Raw genomic sequence first — 21,644 nt, 5'->3', positions numbered from 1 at the left:
GCAAGAATGCACTTTGTTTGCCAATTTATACTTGAACTTACTTTCTTTCTTTTTCTTTCATGATGTTATTATTATTAATTAGCTATGTAATTTACAATTAGCTTAAATCTTTACAGTGGGGAACAATGTGGATCATGATGCGAAGAGAGAAAAGGGATCGTCGGCACTTTAAGAGAATGAGATTTCCACCATTTGATGATGAGGAACCTCCACTGGATTATGCAGACAATCTATTAGATGTGGATCCTTCGGAGCCAATACAACTTGAGTTGGATGAAGAAGAAGATTCTGCCGTATACACTTGGTTCTATGACCATAAACCTCTAGTAAAAACAAAGCTTATCAATGGCCCTAGTTATAGGAGATGGCATCTTTCTCTTCCAATCATGGCAACTCTTCATCGGCTTGCTGGGCAGTTACTTTCTGACTTGATTGACCGCAACTATTTTTACTTATTTGATATGGAATCATTCTTCACAGCTAAAGCTTTGAACATGTGCATACCTGGTAAGTTTCTTTTTTCAGTTTTGGTCTCTTTTCTTTCCTTAGTAATCTAGCTCTTCTTAACAAGATAGTAGTTTTGATTTAAATCTTTGAGATCACGAACCATGCTCATAAATTTGCCTCTTAATTTATTATTTTCTAAGGGGCTGTTTGATAATGGATGAAGTGGTTGAACCAAATAATTTATTACATAAAATAATAAAAAAAGCCATTACCCCAACGTAAAGTGAAACTAGGGGCTTTGCCTTTACTCCCCTAAGGGTGCTTGTAAATCTTGCACATTCTTGCTGTTTATAGTAAATAATTTTATTGTTACTTTTCAAAAATAAATAAATAAACCCCATTACCTAATGTTGGTCCCAGCTGTCTGGGGTTTTGGGTGGGGTAGACTGGATATGCTTTGGCTTGTTTTTTGCAGAAAGTGGCGGCCACTCTTGGACTCAAACCTTTGTTTCATGCTTGCCAGCTTGAGAATTTACCATTACATCAAGTAGTGGCCCCTTATTGCATAAAGTAATTAAATAATAAAATATTCAAAGCTATAGTAAACAACCCAACTTCAGCTTCAGCCATTAAGGAGCTTAGAACCTCCTCAAAAATGTATGCAGAACAGAAGAAGATGATTTACATGGACGATGAAATTAGTTAAAAGATACTATGCCAAATGTTAAGTTATATAAGCCCACAAATCTATTATTACCACCTTGGAATTCACCAAATCCAAGTGGATGATTAGTTGGGCACATTGCACTTTTGATAATCTTTTCTCCTAGCTGAGCAAGGTGCCAACCATCTGGTTGAAAAGGTCTCCTGCTGGTTGTAGCGGAGACTTGGGATCGAATCCTGCCTGCACCTCGGTTGGGAGATGGGCTACCCCTGTTGTGTAGTCCTTCAAAAGATATCAAAAAAGAAAAAAAAGAAATCTTTTCTCCTAGCAGATAGTCAAAAAGTGCTTAAACAGGACAGAAATATTCGTATCAGTTTTAATCATTATAGAAGGGTATCTTTTGTCTTCTCACTGGGGATGTGCCCAAATCAACCCTCTTTCAAGTTTATTAGATCTGGATTATCACATGATTATCCATCATGCTTATTGTTTCCTTGGCATAAGCTGTATTTTTAGTAGTCCAAAAAGTCGTTTTGGACTAGATATACCTAGCCAGATTTGTTTGTAGCCAGTATGTCTCCATGGTAGGACTGTTGAATGGTGTTATTCTGACTGTTTATATTTGATATTTATGCTCTAAAATGTGCTCACCTGTCTTGCATGAAAATTAAGCCTTTCCTTACTTCATTGTTTGTCACAGGTGGTCCCAAGTTTGAGCCCTTATATCGTGACATGGAGAAAGGGGATGAGGACTGGAATGAATTCAATGACATTAACAAACTCATTATTCGTTCACCTCTTAGAACTGAGTATAGAATTGCATTTCCTCATCTTTATAACAATAGGCCTAGGAAAGTAAAGCTTGGTGTATATCATACTCCCATGGTAATGTATATAAAAACTGAGGATCCTGATTTACCTGCATTTTACTATGATCCCTTAATACATCCGATATCTACCACCAACAAGGACCGTCGTGATAAGAAAATTTATGAAGAAGAGGACAATGATGACTTTTTCCTGCCAGAAGGGGTGGAACCTTTGTTACAGAGCACTCAACTTTACACTGACACTACAGCTGCTGGTATTTCATTGTTGTTTGCTCCTCGGCCCTTCAACATGAGATCTGGTCGCATGCGAAGGGCTGAAGACATACCTCTTGTGTTAGAGTGGTACAAGGAACACTGGTATTCTTCCCTTCAACTGCTTACTCATGTTCTTGATCTTGGTTTACTACAGGTTTTCTAATTTCTTTTCATGCTTTTGTTTACTTGCAGCCCTCCATCATATCCGGTTAAAGTCCGTGTCAGCTACCAGAAATTATTGAAATGTTTTGTGTTGAATGAGTTGCATCATAGACCACCCAAGGCTCAGAAAAAGAAGCACTTGTTCAGGTCCCTCCAAGCTACTAAGTTTTTCCAAACTACCGAACTGGACTGGGCTGAAGCTGGTCTCCAAGTTTGTAAGCAGGGGTATAACATGTTGAATCTGTTGATACATAGAAAGAATCTGAATTATCTCCACCTTGATTACAACTTTAATCTGAAGCCTGTGAAGACTCTAACTACAAAGGAGCGCAAGAAGTCACGTTTCGGTAATGCTTTTCATCTGTGTCGTGAAATCCTGCGTTTGACAAAGCTTGTAGTAGATGCCAACATCCAGTTCCGCTTGGGAAATGTGGATGCATTCCAATTAGCAGATGGCTTGCAGTATACATTTTCACATGTTGGCCAGTTGACTGGTATGTACAGATACAAATACAGACTCATGCGACAGATCAGAATGTGCAAGGACCTGAAACACTTGATATATTACCGCTTCAATACTGGGCCAGTGGGGAAGGGACCTGGCTGTGGTTTCTGGGCTCCAATGTGGAGGGTTTGGTTGTTCTTCCTTCGTGGTATTGTGCCTTTATTGGAGAGGTGGTTAGGAAATTTACTTGCACGGCAATTTGAAGGACGCCATTCAAAAGGAGTTGCCAAGACTGTTACTAAGCAACGTGTTGAGAGTCATTTTGACTTGGAACTTCGGGCTGCTGTTATGCATGATGTACTTGATGCAATGCCAGGTGAGAACCTTCAGTAAAACCTAATGTCATTCCATGGTTATTGTGTATCCTATGGCCATCACCATTTGCTTTTCTATACCTACTTTATAACTATTAGTATTTCCATTGCAGAGGGCATTAAGCAGAACAAGGCTAGGACCATCTTGCAGCATCTTAGTGAAGCATGGCGTTGTTGGAAAGCAAACATCCCTTGGAAGGTATGTTGTGTACCTGTAAAGGAGGATCAAATTCTACTCTATCTTGTATTTTGGTTATCTTATGTTGAGAAATTTCAGGTGCCTGGTCTGCCAGTTCCCATTGAGAACATGATACTTCGTTATGTCAAGTCAAAAGCTGATTGGTGGACAAATGTTGCTCATTATAATCGCGAACGTATAAGAAGGGGAGCCACAGTTGATAAGACAGTTTGTCGAAAGAATCTAGGAAGATTGACTCGCTTGTGGTTGAAGGCAGAACAGGTATCTATTTTTTCCACCATCTTTTTCAATTTCCGTATTAATATTTTGATTGTCATTCTGCTGCACTAGAAATGTTATTGCCAAAGAAGTCATCAGGGTGCTTCTTTTTCTTTCTATTGACTTGCCTTTTGAATATGGTTTCTTCTCTCGTCTTCAAAGAAGTCATCAAGGTGCTTCTTTTTCTTTCTATTGACTTGCCTTTTGAATATGATTTCTTCTCTTGTCTTCTCCTCTTAGGAACGACAACACAATTATTTGAAAGATGGTCCATATGTCACACCGGAAGAGGCAGTAGCTATATATACAACCACTGTACATTGGTTGGAGTCACGAAAGTTCTCCCCTATTCCATTCCCTCCGCTGTCATACAAGCATGATACAAAGCTTCTTATCCTTGCACTTGAGAGGCTTAAGGAATCTTACAGTGTGGCTGTGAGATTAAACCAACTTCAAAGGGAAGAATTAGGACTTATTGAGCAGGCATATGACAATCCACACGAAGCATTGTCACGAATAAAACGTCACCTTCTTACACAGCGGGCCTTCAAAGAAGTAAGTTTGATAGTTAGAATGATACAGAAGGTTTAAGCTTCCTATTTGTTTGGTTGAATGACCTTGACCTGACTATAAATTCTATTGCAGGTTGGTATTGAGTTCATGGACTTATATAGTTATCTGATTCCTGTCTATGAGATCGAACCTCTTGAGAAGATCACAGATGCATACCTTGACCAGTACCTCTGGTATGAAGGGGACAAGCGCCATCTTTTCCCCAATTGGATTAAACCTGCTGATTCAGAGCCACCACCACTTTTAGTGTATAAATGGTGTCAAGGTATTAACAACTTGCAAGGTGTATGGGATACAAGCGATGGACAGTGTGTTGTGATGCTTCAAACAAAGTTTGAGAAGTTCTTTGAAAAGATTGATCTAACAATGCTAAACAGGTAAATGAGCCATTTTGTTGGATACTTACCATCCAAGATTCATTTTTGTTAATGTTGATTTCGATTATTGGTTATACTTTTACAGGCTTCTCCGCTTGGTTCTTGATCACAACATTGCTGATTATGTGACTGCGAAGAACAATGTTGTGTTGTCTTACAAGGATATGAGCCACACAAACTCATATGGTCTAATACGAGGTCTCCAGTTTGCATCATTTGTTGTGCAGTATTATGGCCTTGTGCTGGATCTCTTGCTTCTTGGTTTGACTCGAGCTAGTGAAATTGCGGGACCTCCTCAGATGCCTAATGAGTTCATTACTTATTGGGATACCAAGGTTGAAACAAGGCATCCTATTCGGTTGTATTCTCGGTACATAGACAAGGTACACATATTATTCCGCTTCACTCATGAAGAGGCACGTGATCTTATTCAGCGGTACCTTACGGAGCATCCTGATCCCAACAACGAGAACATGGTTGGGTATAACAACAAGAAATGTTGGCCAAGGGATGCCAGGATGAGGCTTATGAAGCATGATGGTAATCCTTTCTTTTCTGCATTGTTTTGTGAGGCTCCATTAGGGGCTTTGTACAATATTTGACCGAGTGGTTTTAATGTTATTCATGAGAAGATAGAAATATTCTTTGAGAAATTTTGTCAAGTGTTTTTCAATGGTTAATGTGGACTTATTTGGCTATGTTCTTCTACAGTCAACCTTGGCAGAAGTGTTTTTTGGGATATGAAGAACCGGCTACCTCGGAGTATCACGACACTGGAGTGGGAGAACAGTTTTGTTTCAGTTTATAGCAAGGATAATCCAAACTTACTTTTCAGCATGTGAGTATACGTTTGCACACTGCTAATGATTCAACCTATAATTCTTATTCTGGAGGTTACTAGACTAAAATTGTTCATCAGAATTTTAGTTGTGGACTGGCAATCAAGTTACATCTGATGGTCAGAACTGTGACTGTCACTTATCTGGTTGTTTCATGTCGGTGCCCTAGTTTAATCCAGGTCAAGAATGAATTACTTTAGCTCAAGATCTTCTTGTAACCCTCTATAATTAGTCTCACCTAGGCTTTTGGTCTCTTAGAGGAAATTAAAGTACTGAAGTGAAGTTTGTGGGTACCTTCTAATCCTTTAGTTCCCTTTTTTATTTTTCTAGTTTCTCTTTTTTGTTCCCTTCCTATTTACCCATTTGTGAATTTCAAGACTGCACTTTTCTTTGCCTCATTTTTTTTTTTTTTTATGATTAAAAAATATGCTTCTGTCATTTAGGTGTGGATTTGAAGTTCGCATTTTGCCTAAGATAAGAATGAGTCAAGAGGCATTCAGCAACACAAGAGATGGAGTGTGGAACTTGCAGAATGAACAAACTAAAGAGCGAACTGCAGTAGCCTTTTTGCGTGTTGATGATGAGCATATGAAGGTGTTTGAGAACCGTGTGAGGCAAATTCTTATGTCATCTGGGTCCACAACATTTACAAAAATTGTCAATAAATGGAATACAGCTCTTATAGGTACTCCTCACTTCCCTCCCCTCCTCCCTAACCTTAAGAAAAAACAAAAGAAAAAGAGAACTGATGTTTTAATCATGATTTTGGCAGCACATATTGAATAATTTTGCTTTTCTTCAACAGGTCTCATGACATATTTCCGTGAGGCAACAGTACATACCCAAGAGTTATTAGATTTGCTCGTTAAATGTGAAAATAAAATTCAAACTCGTATCAAGATTGGACTAAATTCAAAAATGCCTAGCAGGTAATATTTTGGTTAAACCTAAACTAGTAAGTGAAATAATCTATTGGCCATCTATTATGGTTCTGGATCTCTTTTTTTTTTTGGGTACAACAGATTTCCTCCTGTCATATTCTACACACCTAAGGAAATTGGAGGACTTGGTATGCTCTCAATGGGTCACATATTAATTCCACAAAGTGATCTGCGGTACAGCCAACAAACAGATGTTGGAGTGACCCATTTTCGGAGTGGTATGAGTCATGAAGAGGACCAGCTCATTCCTAATCTTTATCGCTATATACAGGTTTAACTCCAGTGAACTTTTTCTTGTGTTTATTCTATTTCCATTGTGTGTAGTATTGTTGCTCTAATCTTCTTATTGTTTCCTGAACAGCCATGGGAGAGTGAATTCATAGATTCACAACGTGTTTGGGCTGAATATGCTTTGAAGAGGCAAGAAGCTCAGTCACAAAATAGGCGTTTAACACTTGAAGATTTGGAGGTGAATTTTCTGACCTGATTTTCTTAACTGTGGACTAAAAATCTATTCTTCCTGCTCTTGGTAATTCTGAATAGTTTGGGCAGTGGTCCTGTTTAGTTGTTATGTTTTTGATCAATAACAATGACTAAAGAAATTGGGTCTATAGATCAGCAAATGGGTATGCATAAAGCTCCACAACCAAAAGGATATTATGCAGAGGATTGTGAACATCACAATTTGTATTCCAAACTGTAGAAGATGAATTTGAATTCAATCATGAATGTCTCCCTAAATCATAACTCGTGAGATGATTTCTGTATATATATCACAGAAATATATTTTCAAACCACATTTGATCCAAGTCTTATTTCTCCAACCAGTTTAGATTTTGGGAAAAGATATCCATTTACACCTTCTAGGCTTCAAAACAGCAATCAATTATGTCCAAAATCTTCTACCAACCAGATAATCTGTGATTGAGTTTGTTTTTATCTCTGTCAAGAAATGAAGAGGAGGTTGGTGAGAGGGTGAGAGGGTGAAGCAAAGAGAAGGTTGCTGAGAGGGTGAGAGGGGGAGAGGGGGAGGAGCTGAGATGGGAGAATTTGTGGAGGTAGGCCGTTGGAAAAAAGTTTTGAAGATTGAATCTAAGGAACTCCTATTTGAGGAACAGAGATTAAATGGTCAGCTGAGCTTGAAGATCAGGGAAGCAAAGAGAGGGATGGTGCTGTTAGAAGGACTGGGGGTAATTGAAGGGCTCAAGGAGTTTGTGGAAGGTGCAAGTAACGAAGGCAAGCAAAATAGTTGGAAAGAGCTTTTCTCAGAATCTGGAAGAAGGGTTGTTGTAGAGTGTAAGAGAAACCTTAAAGGTTATTTTATCTCCTTGACAGAATTTTTTGGCAAGGGTAGAAAGCAGATGATCTGCTTTCCAGAAGGAAGGAAGAGTCAGGGCTGGAAGGCAGTTCTTGGCACCTTATGTGAACTGCTGAAGCGCATGTGTAAAAAGAGAAGCAATAGTAAAAAGGAAGATAAGCAGGTCTAGTAGTATGGTGAACAAGATTAAGCAAGAGACTCCTTTAGTGTTAGCTGGGGCAGGTAATTACAGAATGGGAGTAAACATACAGAGAGGGGATTGGGAAAGTAAATTGATAGTTGAAGCTTCAGCTCCCATTCTTGACTGGAGGAAAGTTGCAGATCTGTTAACAGCAAGGTTAAAGTTGAAGAGCACATTTATTTTAACATCCTTTGAGAAGAACAAGGCTTTGCTGGATTTTCTTGAGAACAGAGTAGAAGTTGAGGCTTTAAACATCCAAGCTAAGCTTGGAAATTTCACAGTATCAAGATGGTGTCCGAGATCAAACTCCAAAGATTTCTTTGTTGAAGATGGAGTGGTGGTGTGTCTGTTAGGTCTTCCCTTTCATTTGTGGAAGCAAGAAACTGCTGAAGCCATTGCTTTGATGTGTGGAGGATCACTAGGAGGTGCCTTTTGGGGAGACCTTCGTTCAGCTTCCATTTTATTGAATGGAGTAAAACTTGAGGAGATACCTTGGAAGATAGAGGTGCTAGTCGAAAGGCAGTGCTACTCAGTGTGGCTGGCTTCATCCACTGAATCGATGTTCTGGAAAGAGGCTCGTATGGAGGGAGATGAGAAGGTTGAAGAAGAAGAGCTGCGTGGCAAGAAAGGGTTGGAGGATTCAAACAAGAAAAGCACTTTCACTAAAATGGAAAAACATTTGCTGGAGAAACAAAAGGGTAGTAGGCAGGGGGTGGGATTTTTGCGTGTGGAAGAAGTGAGCAGTCTGGAGGGTGGCAGGTCCTTTGCACAGGTTGTAACCGGCGCCAAGACTGTTCTGAATAGGGAAAAGGGGTTGGGCCAAGGAAGATTTGAACTTAAACCTGTTAGAACCAAACTGGGGTCGGGGCTGGACGCGCGTGACCTTCTTAAAAGTCACATGAGCTCGCGGGTGCTTACATTTGGGCCAAAGCAAAAGCCCATGTGGGCTGCTAATGGTATTCTTAAAGGCCCAAACAGGTCAGCGGGCCCGACCCAGATTGTTTATAAGGCGTGTGAGCCACTAAAGAAACACGTGACTGGGGTTTCGACTATGATAGGCATCGGTTTTGGTCTATCATCGTCCCTAGCCGCGAGTCAAAAGGGGGAATGCGCGCAGCGTCGGAAACCAGGAAAGAAGAGGGCGTTACAGTGGGTCTCTCGACGCAGCTAGAAGGAGCTTAGCCCTGTGCGAGGCTTCTCAGAGAGGCCGGAGCTAAGTTTCACTAGGGGAAGAACTGAAGAGAAGAAAGAGAAGTTTGAAGGGTGGGTGCAGTGCGGTGAAGACGATGATGAACCGGAGGACCTTTCTGTCGATGTCTCTAGCGTGGGCAGTGTAAACGATGAAGGCAGCTGTGCTGGAGGTGATATGGAAGGGTGGAATATTGCAAGATTATTCCAGGGTGAAGACTGCAATTGGATTATCTCATTCTTAAGATCACAGGGTGTGCAAGGTTTATCAGAAGGGGAAAACCGGGAGAACCGGAAGCAGAGTAGGAATATGCTATCTAGGGGTGACCCAGGGGTAGAGTGGAAAGATCACCAGGTTGACCAAAGGACAGAAGTACTTCCCAACCAACTCAGGAAGATAATTGTTTACCAACCTTCGGAACAAGAGGAGGCTGGGAGCAGTCCTATTCTAGCTTGCCCTTCAGTCCCAGGTAACCATGTGATTTCGGTTTGTGCTACTAATGTGTCTCCTGTGTCTTTGGTTCCAGATTCCGTTCCTGTACCATGTTCTGTAGCCCATGAATATGCAGCCGAGCTAGTAGGCTGGCTCTCTGAGGAGGGGGAGAGGGGAAGGAAGGATTGTGGGAAGGTGCGGGAAGAAAGGTATAGAAGTGGACAAGTGTGGGAAATCATTGAAAGAGTGTTTAAGGATGTGGAAGGGCAGTTGATATGGAGGAGGGAAGGGGAGGAAGGAAGAGAGGAGGGGTTAATGGAGAGGAGGGACAGGAATGAGGGTAGAGATGGAGAGGTTTACGGGGAGAAAGCAAGGAAGGAGGGAGGTAACAGTAAGGGGAGGAAGGTTGGAGAGGAAAGAACTGAGGTGGGACTAGAGGAGAGGAAGGAAAGGTAGGTGGACAAAGATGAAGGGGATTCTGTAGGAAGGGTCGGGGTGGTGGAATCAGTGAGAGAAGACACGATAGCAGAATTTGTAGGGAAGTTGGGCTGTAGGTTGGAGGATTTGAATGAGTTGAAAGAAAGTTTACAGAAGAGGAAGATGCAGATCATAACAAAGAAGAGGAGATTGAGTGAAGTAGAGAGACTAAAGAGAGATGTAGAAGGAGACAAGAAGCTCGAGGTAAAAGGAGATAGAAGGAAAGGGGGAAAGTAGCGGGTAGGTGGCAAGGGGTTTGTAAAAAAGAAGCGGAATGAAGATTCTTAGTTGGAATGTGAGGGGAATTGGGAGTGTGAAGAAGAGAGCAACGATAAAAGAGGTAATAAGACGGTATGACCCAGACATTGTGTTGTTGCAAGAGTCTAAGAGAATGGAGTTTAGTGACAAATGGGCAAGGAGTGTATGGAAAGCCAGGGGAATTAGCTGGGTGGCGGCTCCATCGTGGGGTGCTTCCGGGGGGATTGTAACAATGTGGAAGAGGAATGTGGTTGAAGGGATGGAGGAGTTGATCGGAAAGTACTCGGTTTCCATGAAGTTTAAGCAGCAAGAGGATGATTATATGTGGGTGCTCACAAATGTTTACGGACCGAATGATTACAGAGAGAGAAAGGAGCTGTGGGAGGAACTGGCTGATGTTAGAGGGTTGTGGGATGGGCCTTGGTGCATGGGTGGGGACTTCAATGTGATAAGGTTCTCGGAAGAGTCCAATAAGATTAACCAGTGGGTGACAAAAAGCATGAGGAAGTTTAACAGTTTTGTGGATGCCTTTGAGCTTAAAGAGATTCCCCTAGCGCATAAGGCATTTACATTGTCAAATCTCCAATCTAGACCCATTTGCTCTAAGCTGGATAGATTCCTGTTCTCTTTGGATTGGGAAGAACATTGGGGAACCTTGGATGCTAGATCTCTCCCAAGGGTGACCTCGGATCACTGGCCCATAGTGTTATGCAAGGAGGAAAGAAGGTGTGGAGGTCCTACCCCCTTTAGATTTGAAAATATGTGGTTACTGCATCCAGGGTTTACTAACAAAGTGAGGGAGTGGTGGCATGAGTGTAACCCGTCGGTGGAGTGGGAGGGGATAAAATTCCATAAGAAACTACAATTCTTGAAAGCAAGAATTAAGGAGTGGAACTTGATGGAGTTCGGGAGGACAGAAGAAAGAAAGGGAGACTTGATGAAGAAGATTGAAAGCCTTGACTTTAAAGAGGAAAGGGGAGAATTTGGAGAGGAAGACAATGACCTCAGGAGAGAATTGAGAAGACAGTTAGAGGATTGCCTGCACAAGGAGGAAATTAGCTGGAGGCAAAAATCTCGGTGTAAATGGTTGCAAGAGGGAGATAGAAACACTAGGTATTTCCACTCTCTAGCAGATGGCAGGAGAAGGAAGAACTTTATCTCCAAATTGGTAGTAGATGGAGTTGAGTTAGTACAGCAAGAGGAGATTGCCAGGGCCTGTGTTGAGCATTTCAAATCTATTCTAAGAAGGCCTGTGAGTAGAAGGGTGTGGGTAGAAGGTTTGGATTGGCCAGATGTAGGGGTGGAGAACAGGAGAAGGATGGAAAGAAGCTTTAATATAGAAGAGATCAAGGAGGCTGTGTTTTCTATGGATAGAACAAAAGCTCCAGGGCCGAATGGGTTTACAATGACTTTTTATCAGGATTGTTGGGATATTTTGAAAGATGATCTCTTGCGGGTGTTTGAGGAGTTTTTCAGGAGAGGAATTGTCAATCCGGGTGTGAACTCTACATTTATAGCCTTAATTCCCAAAAAGAAAGATGCATCCCACTCAAAGGATTTTAGGCCAATAAGCTTGGTGAATAGCTTGTACAAGATCATTGCAAAAGTGTTGTCTTTGAGGCTGAAGAAGGTATTGTCGGATGTCATTGAACAATATCAAGGAGCTTTTGTGAGTGGAAGACAAATTACAGACCAGATTTTAATTGCTAATGAGAGTGTGGAGAACTTTAAGAGGGATAAGAAGAAGGGAGTGGTCTGTAAGCTGGACTTGGAAAAGGCTTATGACTTGGTGGACTGGGAGTTCTTGAGGAAAGTTTTAACCAAATTCGGGTTTGGGGCTAGATGGTGTAAGTGGATCATGGGCTGTGTCCAGAATTGTCATTATTCAGTGCTAGTGAATGGGACAGTGGTAGATTTCTTTCCAGCCAGTAGGGGTATAAGACAAGGAGACCCCCTTTCTCCTTTCTTGTTCATTTTAATTGCGGAGGTTTTGGGGAAATTGATTCACAGAGCAGATTCTAGGGGGCTCATTAGAGGCTGGAGGGTTGGGAGGATGGAAACCCCCCTCACACATTTACAGTTTGCTGATGACACGATTCTGTTTTGTGAAGGTGGTAATGTGAGGTTTATCATGAATTTAAAGTCGGTGATACAACTGTTTGAGCAACTGTCCAATTTGAAGGTTAACCTTGGGAAAAGCTGTGTAGTGGGGGTGAATTTGGAGGAGGGAGAGATCAGGGAGAGTGCTGAAGTGCTGGGGTGTGAAGTCATGGGGTGGCCTCTGAACTATTTAGGATTACCATTAGGTGATAATCCCAAGAGAGAGAGCTTCTGGAACCCGGTGATGGAAAGGTTTGAAAAAAGATTGGTATCCTGGAAAAAGAATTACCTCTCTCTTGGCGGGAGAATTACATTAATTAAGGCCACGCTTGCTAACTTACCCATCTTCTTCATGTCGGTGTTTAAAATCCCAGTGAAGATTGCTAACAGATTAGAGAAGTTAATGAGAGATTTCCTGTGGGAGCCGGGAGAAGAGAAGAGGGATCATAGAGTTAGCTGGGAAATAGTGTGCAGGAGTAAGTCGTGTGGTGGTTTGGGGCTTGGGAGTATTAGGAGAAGGAATATGACTCTGCTGGGGAAGTGGTTGTGGAGGTTTCCTTTGGAGAAGGAGAAGCTATGGGCTAGAATAGTGGCAAGTATTCATGGGCTGGAGCACAACGGATGGGACGCTGGAATCAGAGCTAGGATCACAAGCAATTCTCCTTGGAAAGCCATTCATGACTTGCTACCAGTTTTCATTCCTAATATCAGGTATGACTTGAATTCCAGTAACTCCATAAAATTTTGGGAACAAACCTGGGTGGGGAGCGCCCCTCTAAAGGATCAGTTTCCGTCTTTGTACGCTCTTTCTGATTTGAAAAATGAGCCGATCTCGTCTTTCACCACCCCGTTCTCTTCCACTTCTGGGATTGGGTGGAACTTGGGTCTAAGAAGGGATTTGAGGGATTCAGACTTCGATTGTATTTCGAGCCTTCTTGCACTTCTTGATAACGTTGTCTTAGACCCCACTAGGGCGGATTCTAGAATTTGGACACCTAACCCCAATGGCATTTTCTCTTGTGCTTCGTTCTTCAAAGTTTTAAGTCAGTCCACCAGTCCTACCCTGTCCCCTTTTCCTGTTGGTGAGGTTTGGTGCAGAGCTATACCTCCTAGGGTTGGTAGTTTTTGTTGGGAAGCCTATCTAGAAAGAATCAACACTAGTGATCTACTCCAAAAGAAGAGACCCAATACTTGCTTGTCACCTCAGTGGTGTGTTCTATGTAAAGCAGATGGGGAGACTGGTTTTCACCTAATGGTGTCGTGCCACTTCGCGAGGTCATTGTGGGATTGGGCTTTCTCCTTATTTGGATGCAGCTGGAATCCCCCATCAGACATGCAGGGCCTTTTCGCCCCCTCCTTCAGGTGGCGGTTAAAAAGGGGAAGGACAATGTGGAGAGGACTAAGGGCTGCAGTATGTTGGACACTGTGGGAAGAAAGAAACTCCAGGATATTCTCAGAAACTCAGAGAGGGACAGCAGATTTGAGGGCTATCATACAGTTTAGGGCGGTACAGTGGCTGAAATCTCTGGAAATATTCACAGATTACACTATGGATGACATGTTGAGGAAGTGGGGTGAAATTGCAAGTTACACGCAGACAAGTCAGTAATGATTGTGGCTTGGACCCCCCCACCTAGTGGATTCTTGAAATTAAACTTTGATGGATGCAGTAGGGGAAACCCGGGACAATCAGGGATCGGGGGTGTTTTTAGAGATGAAAATGGGGTCATCTCTGCTATGTTCTCAGGCCCAATTGGAGTGGGTGACTCCCTTAGAGCTGAGATATGTGCAGTTATGGAAGGAGCCCGGAAAGCTAAGGAATTGAACATCAAGAAACTTATAATTGAAGGGGATTCAGAGGTGGTGATAGGGTGGCTGACCAAAGAACAAAATGATCTTTGGAAATATAACAATGAGAAGAGGAAATTCAAATGGCTGGTGCGGGAGATCGAAGTTAAGACATGTTGGATTAAGAGATCAGCTAATTCCCTAGCTGACGGTTTAGCAAAACAAGGGGCAGAAAGGGATTCCTTGTTTTGGGCTAAGTTGTAATGTTAGTGTCCTTGTATCTTTGTAATTTCTTCTTTCCTTTCTTGAAGTTCTTTGTGACTCTTGGAAGATAAGTGTGTTTGTCTTCCACTTGTAAATTTTCTATTGATGAATTAATGAAAGTGTTATTGATCAAAAAAAAAATATAACTAACTTTTGTTGTCAGGTTTGATACGAGATATATGATATAACCAAATTCAGTTTTAAAGTCAATCAACCTGCACATGATGGTTTTTTAACCTAAATATTTCCAAGACATTTTTTAGTCTACATAGGCTTTTAAAACAAAAATTTCTTGAAAAAAGATATGAAATAAAAGGAAATCACAAAATATGGACTGGTCCTAGTCTATTTGATTTGAAGGAGCCATTAAGAAGACTTTTCAGACCCCTTCTTCAAGTTTTTGGACCCTTGATGGATGATTTTCTGGTGTTATTTGAATATAATGTGTGCTGCTGTGTAGAATTTGTCCTTTTGCTTCTTTTGAATAAAAAGGTTCATATGTAATGGTTAAAATATAGGGCTGACAAGTGTGAGAATGCCGCTTTGAGTCTGACAGTGGCCACTTTGTGCGAAAAAGCCAGAAGTTAGGTCCATACCCAGTCCACCCCTCCCAAGACCCTAGATAGCTGTTTTTTTTTTTTTTTGTAATTCAGAAGTTCAATTATTAGTATCAAAAAATATTCAATATATGTTTTCATAAAAGGATTCAATGGTAAAAGTGTAAAACTTGAACTGTAACCCTTGGGATTTATGACTTGAAATCATGAATTGTAAGATTTTGACAGTAAGACTTCTCTATGAAGTGCATTTTAGATGGTACAGGTGGGGCTTACATCTCTAGGAAGGTTTCTGATTGTCCATTGTAATTGTTATACACTTAATTGCATTTATACTAATTGTTGTCTCAACAGCTATTTTGGTCTCTACTTCTGTTGTTTATCTCAAAGAGTCAAAGTGCTTTGACTAATCATAGATTTCCTGAATTATTTCCACAGGATTCTTGGGATCGGGGTATACCACGGATCAACACTTTGTTTCAGAAGGACCGTCATACCTTGGCATATGATAAAGGATGGAGGGTTCGTACTGATTTTAAGCAGTATCAAGTTTTAAAGCAGAACCCATTTTGGTGGACACACCAACGCCATGATGGCAAGTTGTGGAACTTGAATAACTATCGAACTGATGTCATCCAAGCCCTTGGAGGTGTTGAGGGTATCCTTGAGCATACATTATTCAAAGGAACATAGTAAGTTTGGTTTTTCTTTTTTGATCTCTTTTTATTATTTTGTTTGGACTTATGATGTATTTGGTAATTGGTACTATGGTGTTATGTCCCTATTTTGACTCCATGTAGTCGCCATATAGGCCATGTACAAAAAACATGTGGTTGGGGAGATTTAAGTTGAAAAGGAAACACCACACTTTGCATTGATTTTGTGCATGGTGGTTTTGGGTAAATGTCAGTAAATGCCACAAAGACATCTATTGAATCTGGGGGCATTCCCACTTCTTTTGTCCTATGTGGTTCCTATGTTTAAAACTATAATAAAATATTAAACATAGTGTTTTGTACCAAAACAATTTGCTTTCATGATGTCATGTAACCATTTTGACCTAACAGACATGGCTACACAACACTGGTGCCAAGCATCACCTTAGTAATACATGACAATTCTCTTAGAGAAGGGATATCAATCTCGGGAACAATATTCATTTCAGTTACCTTCAAACCATTCTCAGTGTTACTGTTATAATTTATTTTGGAGTAGCTTAAGTTCTTTTTGGCATGCTTCTTAAGTTTTCACATGGAATTTCCCATTCTTTGACCAATTTAACTATTGGGAGTTACTGCAAATCCTTGCATTTACAATAGTTTGACTTTGTAGCTTGTATCAAATGTACCTCCTCCATGGTTGAATTTAAATGAATCATTTGGAATATGGAACTGGTATATACTGGAGTAGAATTTTGGAACCACTTATCTTAGTTGTTGGTGTCTTAACATAAAGTTCTGATTTAGCACTAAAGTTGATGTGACATTCTTGATGTTTCAGCTTTCCAACTTGGGAAGGTCTCTTTTGGGAGAAGGCATCCGGTTTTGAAGAATCGATGAAGTATAAGAAATTGACAAATGCACAGAGGTCTGGGCTGAACCAAATTCCAAACCGTAGGTTTACACTTTGGTGGTCACCTACAATAAACCGTGCAAATGTATATGTGGGTTTTCAAGTCCAACTAGATTTGACAGGAATTTTCATGCATGGAAAGATCCCAACACTGAAGATATCTCTGATTCAAATATTCCGTGCTCATTTGTGGCAAAAGATACATGAGAGTGTTGTCATGGATCTATGTCAAGTTTTGGATCAAGAGTTAGATGCCTTGGAAATTGAGACTGTTCAGAAAGAGACTATCCATCCAAGGAAGAGTTACAAGATGAATAGTTCTTGTGCCGATGTTCTACTCTTTGCTGCCCATAGATGGCCTATGTCAAAGCCAAGTTTAGTAGCAGAGTCAAAGGATGTATTTGATCAGAAAGCAAGCAACAAGTATTGGATAGATGTGCAACTACGTTGGGGAGACTATGACTCACATGACATAGAGCGTTATACTCGTGCTAAATTTATGGATTATACAACTGACAATATGTCAATCTATCCATCTCCTACTGGTATTTCCTTTTTAATATCATTGTCATACTTGCTTTTATTTTTTCTGGTTCTGGGATGACTATTGTTTACTTGGTTGTTCTAAATTTATTTGTTTCATTTTGTTTTTTGCAGGTGTCATGATTGGGATTGATCTGGCTTACAACTTGCACTCTGCCTTTGGTAATTGGTTTCCTGGATCCAAACCACTTCTTGCTCAAGCAATGAATAAAATCATGAAGGTAACTTGATTTCCAGTATTATTTGTTCGATGGTTTAATTAGTCGATTATGAGAAAAGTGAGATATAACAAGAATGCCAAGGCCAAACTAATGGTGTGGACTGCGTAGATTCTGAAGTACCTCCATTACCATGTATTTTGTGCTGACAGACCCCTGCTGGTCCACATTTAGCTGAATAAAGAGAGGAACAATTCTCATCTCTCATCATCTTCCTCCTTCCTGTGTTTTTCTTTGTATGTGGTTACGTTTCTCTCTCTCTCTCTCTCTCTTCAGGGGTGAGGATGGGGTGTATGTATTAGAAGTACAGATTAAGTTGTACCTACAACCAGGATGGGTTTGCTAGACTAGTTTGTTAGGAAGATCTAGATAACCTGTAGATGGTCATGTTTGCTCAATTGCTCTCTCGTTTGCAAGTTTCAGCCATGATAGCTCCTCATCTCATTGATAAGAAACACCTCCTTTTCGAGGCATTTTTGTTTATTTTAGAAATTTAATCAAGGTAACTGGGTTGAACAGGATTCATATAGTGGACCCAATATAGTTAGGACCAGGCTTAGTTGAGTTGAATTAAGGCTGCTGGGTTTGTTGACTAGGACACATTAGGGGCATACAGCTAACATCAACAGGGGTGGAGCACATTGAACACAGTAAGTAGAGACTATCACCTATCTGATGGTATCAGATGCAAACTCTGGGTTGGCCAGTCATCCTTGTACAATTTTTTCCTTTCATTTTCTCAATAGAAAACCTCTCTTATCAGTTGAAGAAGAAATTATTTAGAATAAGCAGGGTGGGATGCCAGTTACTTTAGACTTACCGTACAAGCTTAACATTATTATGTTATTTTTTTTTACCTCTTGTTTGTAGAGATAGGATACATGTACCCTATAAGATATTCTTTATATAATTAAGTAATCATTATATTGTAGTGAAAAAAAATTGGTGGTAGTAGTGAATAGTGGTCAAAATTTGATCATTGTATGAATATATTCAAACAATTATCTATTTATTTGCTGAATGTTGACATGTCTTGTGAATCATAATAATCGTCAAATGTGCATTTGCAGTCAAATCCAGCTTTGTATGTTCTGAGGGAGCGAATAAGGAAAGGTTTGCAGTTGTATTCTTCTGAGCCTACAGAACCATATCTGTCATCTCAAAACTATGGGGAGATATTCAGCAACCAAATTATATGGTTTGTTGATGACACAAATGTTTATCGTGTTACAATTCATAAGACATTTGAAGGAAATCTCACAACAAAACCTATCAATGGTGCCATCTTTATATTCAATCCAAGAACGGGGCAACTATTTCTGAAGGTACTCCCATTCCCTCTTAACTGTTTATTTTTCCACAAAATATTTATAAGAAAAAAAACTGTTTATTTTTCCACAAAAGCTTATTTTAGAACATCTGTTCTTTATTAGATTTGCTTTTACCATATATTTGACATGGATTTCTACAGGTTATACACACAAGCGTGTGGGCTGGACAAAAGCGTCTTGGTCAGCTAGCAAAGTGGAAAACTGCAGAAGAAGTAGCTGCTCTGGTTCGGTCCTTGCCAGTTGAAGAGCAGCCAAAACAAATCATTGTGACTCGTAAAGGAATGCTGGATCCATTGGAGGTTCACTTGCTAGATTTCCCAAACATAGTTATCAAGGGAAGTGAACTACAGTTGCCATTCCAAGCATGCTTAAAGATTGAGAAGTTTGGTGATTTGATTCTGAAGGCCACAGAGCCGCAAATGGTTTTGTTCAACATTTATGATGATTGGCTTAAAAGCATCTCATCGTATACCGCATTCTCTCGTCTCATCTTAATTCTGCGTGCACTACATGTAAACAATGAGAAGGCAAAAATGTTACTGAAGCCCGACAAATCTATTATCACTGAACCACACCATATCTGGCCTTCTCTCACAGATGATCAATGGATGAAGGTAACTTCAAAATATTTGAGAGACCTAATCAAATTTGTACCTGCCTGTATCCTAGTATTGTAAAAATGTGCCTCTGTTCATGCTTACTTATTTGTTGCTAAGATCTTCTTTCATGCAGGTTGAGGTTGCATTGAGAGATCTTATACTATCAGATTATGCCAAGAAGAATAATGTGAATACTTCAGCTCTTACCCAGTCTGAAATTCGTGACATAATACTAGGAGCTGAGATTACTCCACCTTCACAACAGAGGCAACAGATAGCAGAGATTGAGAAGCAGGTAATATTTAGCTCCTATGCTTGAATAGAATTGTCTATGCTCGTCACTTTGCTGATTTGTTGCTGCTGGAATTTCATTTGCAGGCAAAAGAAGCAAGCCAGCTTACAGCTGTCACAACAAGGACAACAAATGTGCATGGTGATGAACTTATTGTCACCACCACAAGTCCATATGAGCAGCAGGCTTTTGGGTCCAAAACTGATTGGCGTGTGAGAGCAATCTCAGCCACAAATCTTTATCTCCGAGTCAATCATATTTATGTGAATTCGGAGGACATCAAGGTATTTTATTTACTGGTTTTATTGTTCCTCTTTAGCTTGAACATGGAGAGCTTACTGGCCTTGGATGAAACTTTATGATAACAGGAAACGGGATACACATACATCATGCCAAAAAATATCTTGAAGAAGTTTATCTGTATAGCAGATCTGCGTACTCAAATTGCAGGGTACCTATATGGTATAAGTCCACCAGACAATCCTCAGGTTAAAGAAATCCGCTGTATTGCCATGCCACCACAGTGGGGGACTCATCAGCAGGTCCATCTTCCATCTTCTCTTCCTGAGCATGATTTCTTAAATGATCTGGAGCCATTGGGATGGATGCATACACAACCAAACGAGCTTCCACAGTTGTCCCCTCAGGTATTTGTTTTTAACCAAGCATGCTTTCTTACCTGGCTGTGCAGACTGCAGGCTGTAGTGGTTCCAGTCCTGTATTACATAATCAGGCCTTGATTGAGTCTCCATTCTACTTTTACAGGATCTCACAACTCATGCTCGGATTCTGGAGAACAGTAAACAGTGGGATGGAGAGAAGTGCATCATTCTCACTTGCAGTTTCACCCCAGGCTCTTGCTCATTAACTGCATACAAGCTTACACCAACAGGTTATGAATGGGGGCGGGTCAACAAGGATACTGGAAGCAATCCGCATGGTTATCTTCCAACTCACTATGAGAAGGTCCAGATGCTTCTTAGTGATCGTTTCCTTGGATTCTACATGGTAAGTCTGGAACTATGCTTTACAATAATCAATAGTAAATATTTGTCCCGTTCGAAATCTTCACAAATTAAAACTAAAAAGAACGTCTGCTTATTTTTCTGCAATTGTGTAAATCATGCTTTTGGTGGTGTTCTTTATTTCCCCCCTTTTTACTCTGCCTTTTTGAGGGGAGCTAAAACTGATTTGATCATATGGTGGCTCTCTCTCAGATTCCTGATAATGGCCCGTGGAATTACAACTTCATGGGGGTGAAGCACACAGTGAGCATGAAGTATGGTGTTAAGCTTGGGACACCTAGGGAATATTACCATGAAGATCACAGGCCTACACATTTTCTGGAGTTCAGTAACTTAGAGGAGGGCGAGACAGCCGAAGGAGATCGGGAAGATACATTCAGTTAGGACTAGATTAGTGAGTAGAAAACTAGAGATGATGGTGATGTAAATAACCTCTATCGGAAATCGGAATGAAGTGGCACGGTGTTTTTGTTTGTTAACAACCTTTTTTTTTTTGTATTCTTTGACTGTATATATTATTATATTCTAAAAGCCATCTTTATATGATTCAAATTTACTAGTTTTGATCGCGATGCTCTCTTTGCCGTTTCTAGTGAACCTCATCCCAGTTAATGAGTTGCTTTTTTGCTTGAAGGCCTCTAATTCATCCCAGTAACAGCAAAAGGCCATTACTGTGGAAGAGGCCCTTAGCATTCAATCACCATTCACGTAATATCTTTCCGGGGGGGGGGGGGGGTATAGGAATGATGTTCAAATGGTGATTTCTATCGAGTCTGGAGCTACTGTCCCCATTGCTACCAAAAAGCACTAGGAGAAAAAACACGATGCAGTTTACTAAACCAGTAGTCACCAACTCACCAGCCACTGATATGGAAAATATGGAATGTGTGTGAAGTTGTAAACGAGGGACGCGAACAAGTATTTGTAAATTGTGATACGTCAGTTTGTCAAATCAACGCATTTATACTGGGCAGGGACACTCTTTTGGCCACGCTTGCCAAGGGCTTGTCGGACCTCCTGGTCCTCCGCTTCATCATTACCTCTTTTTCCCTCTGGCCTAGTTCATCTGTTAGGTAAACTGGAATACTGTAGAGTAGTGCCCCAGTGGAAAATAATTGGGTGATTGGTTGAGATTG

General features: G+C 40.7%; 1 protein-coding gene across 1 annotated transcript in view; it reads left to right on the top strand.

The window, feature by feature from the left end:
• Positions 1–21,080, top strand: part of SUS2 (Pre-mRNA-processing-splicing factor) — a 28,948-nt gene extending 7,868 nt beyond the window's left edge. Inside the window, exons 4-26 of the mRNA XM_010251869.3 lie at positions 117–507; positions 1,812–2,298; positions 2,389–3,179; positions 3,291–3,376; positions 3,455–3,637; positions 3,875–4,189; positions 4,280–4,584; positions 4,670–5,124; positions 5,296–5,422; positions 5,867–6,108; positions 6,229–6,352; positions 6,446–6,635; positions 6,726–6,833; positions 15,367–15,620; positions 16,429–17,045; positions 17,158–17,264; positions 18,332–18,586; positions 18,733–19,206; positions 19,325–19,486; positions 19,570–19,767; positions 19,852–20,130; positions 20,249–20,491; positions 20,701–21,080. Coding sequence (XP_010250171.1) covers positions 117–507; positions 1,812–2,298; positions 2,389–3,179; positions 3,291–3,376; positions 3,455–3,637; positions 3,875–4,189; positions 4,280–4,584; positions 4,670–5,124; positions 5,296–5,422; positions 5,867–6,108; positions 6,229–6,352; positions 6,446–6,635; positions 6,726–6,833; positions 15,367–15,620; positions 16,429–17,045; positions 17,158–17,264; positions 18,332–18,586; positions 18,733–19,206; positions 19,325–19,486; positions 19,570–19,767; positions 19,852–20,130; positions 20,249–20,491; positions 20,701–20,892 — 6,585 coding nt within the window. The 3' untranslated portion in view covers positions 20,893–21,080. The remainder of the gene's footprint in view (positions 1–116; positions 508–1,811; positions 2,299–2,388; positions 3,180–3,290; positions 3,377–3,454; positions 3,638–3,874; positions 4,190–4,279; positions 4,585–4,669; positions 5,125–5,295; positions 5,423–5,866; positions 6,109–6,228; positions 6,353–6,445; positions 6,636–6,725; positions 6,834–15,366; positions 15,621–16,428; positions 17,046–17,157; positions 17,265–18,331; positions 18,587–18,732; positions 19,207–19,324; positions 19,487–19,569; positions 19,768–19,851; positions 20,131–20,248; positions 20,492–20,700) is intronic.
• The last annotated feature ends 564 nt before the right edge of the window (positions 21,081–21,644 follow it).

This window comes from Nelumbo nucifera, chromosome 8 (genome assembly GCF_055504915.1).
Source record: "Nelumbo nucifera cultivar China Antique chromosome 8, China Antique-T2T, whole genome shotgun sequence".
Lineage (NCBI taxonomy): Eukaryota > Viridiplantae > Streptophyta > Magnoliopsida > Proteales > Nelumbonaceae > Nelumbo > Nelumbo nucifera.
This window is presented reverse-complemented; position numbering and strand designations above follow the sequence as displayed.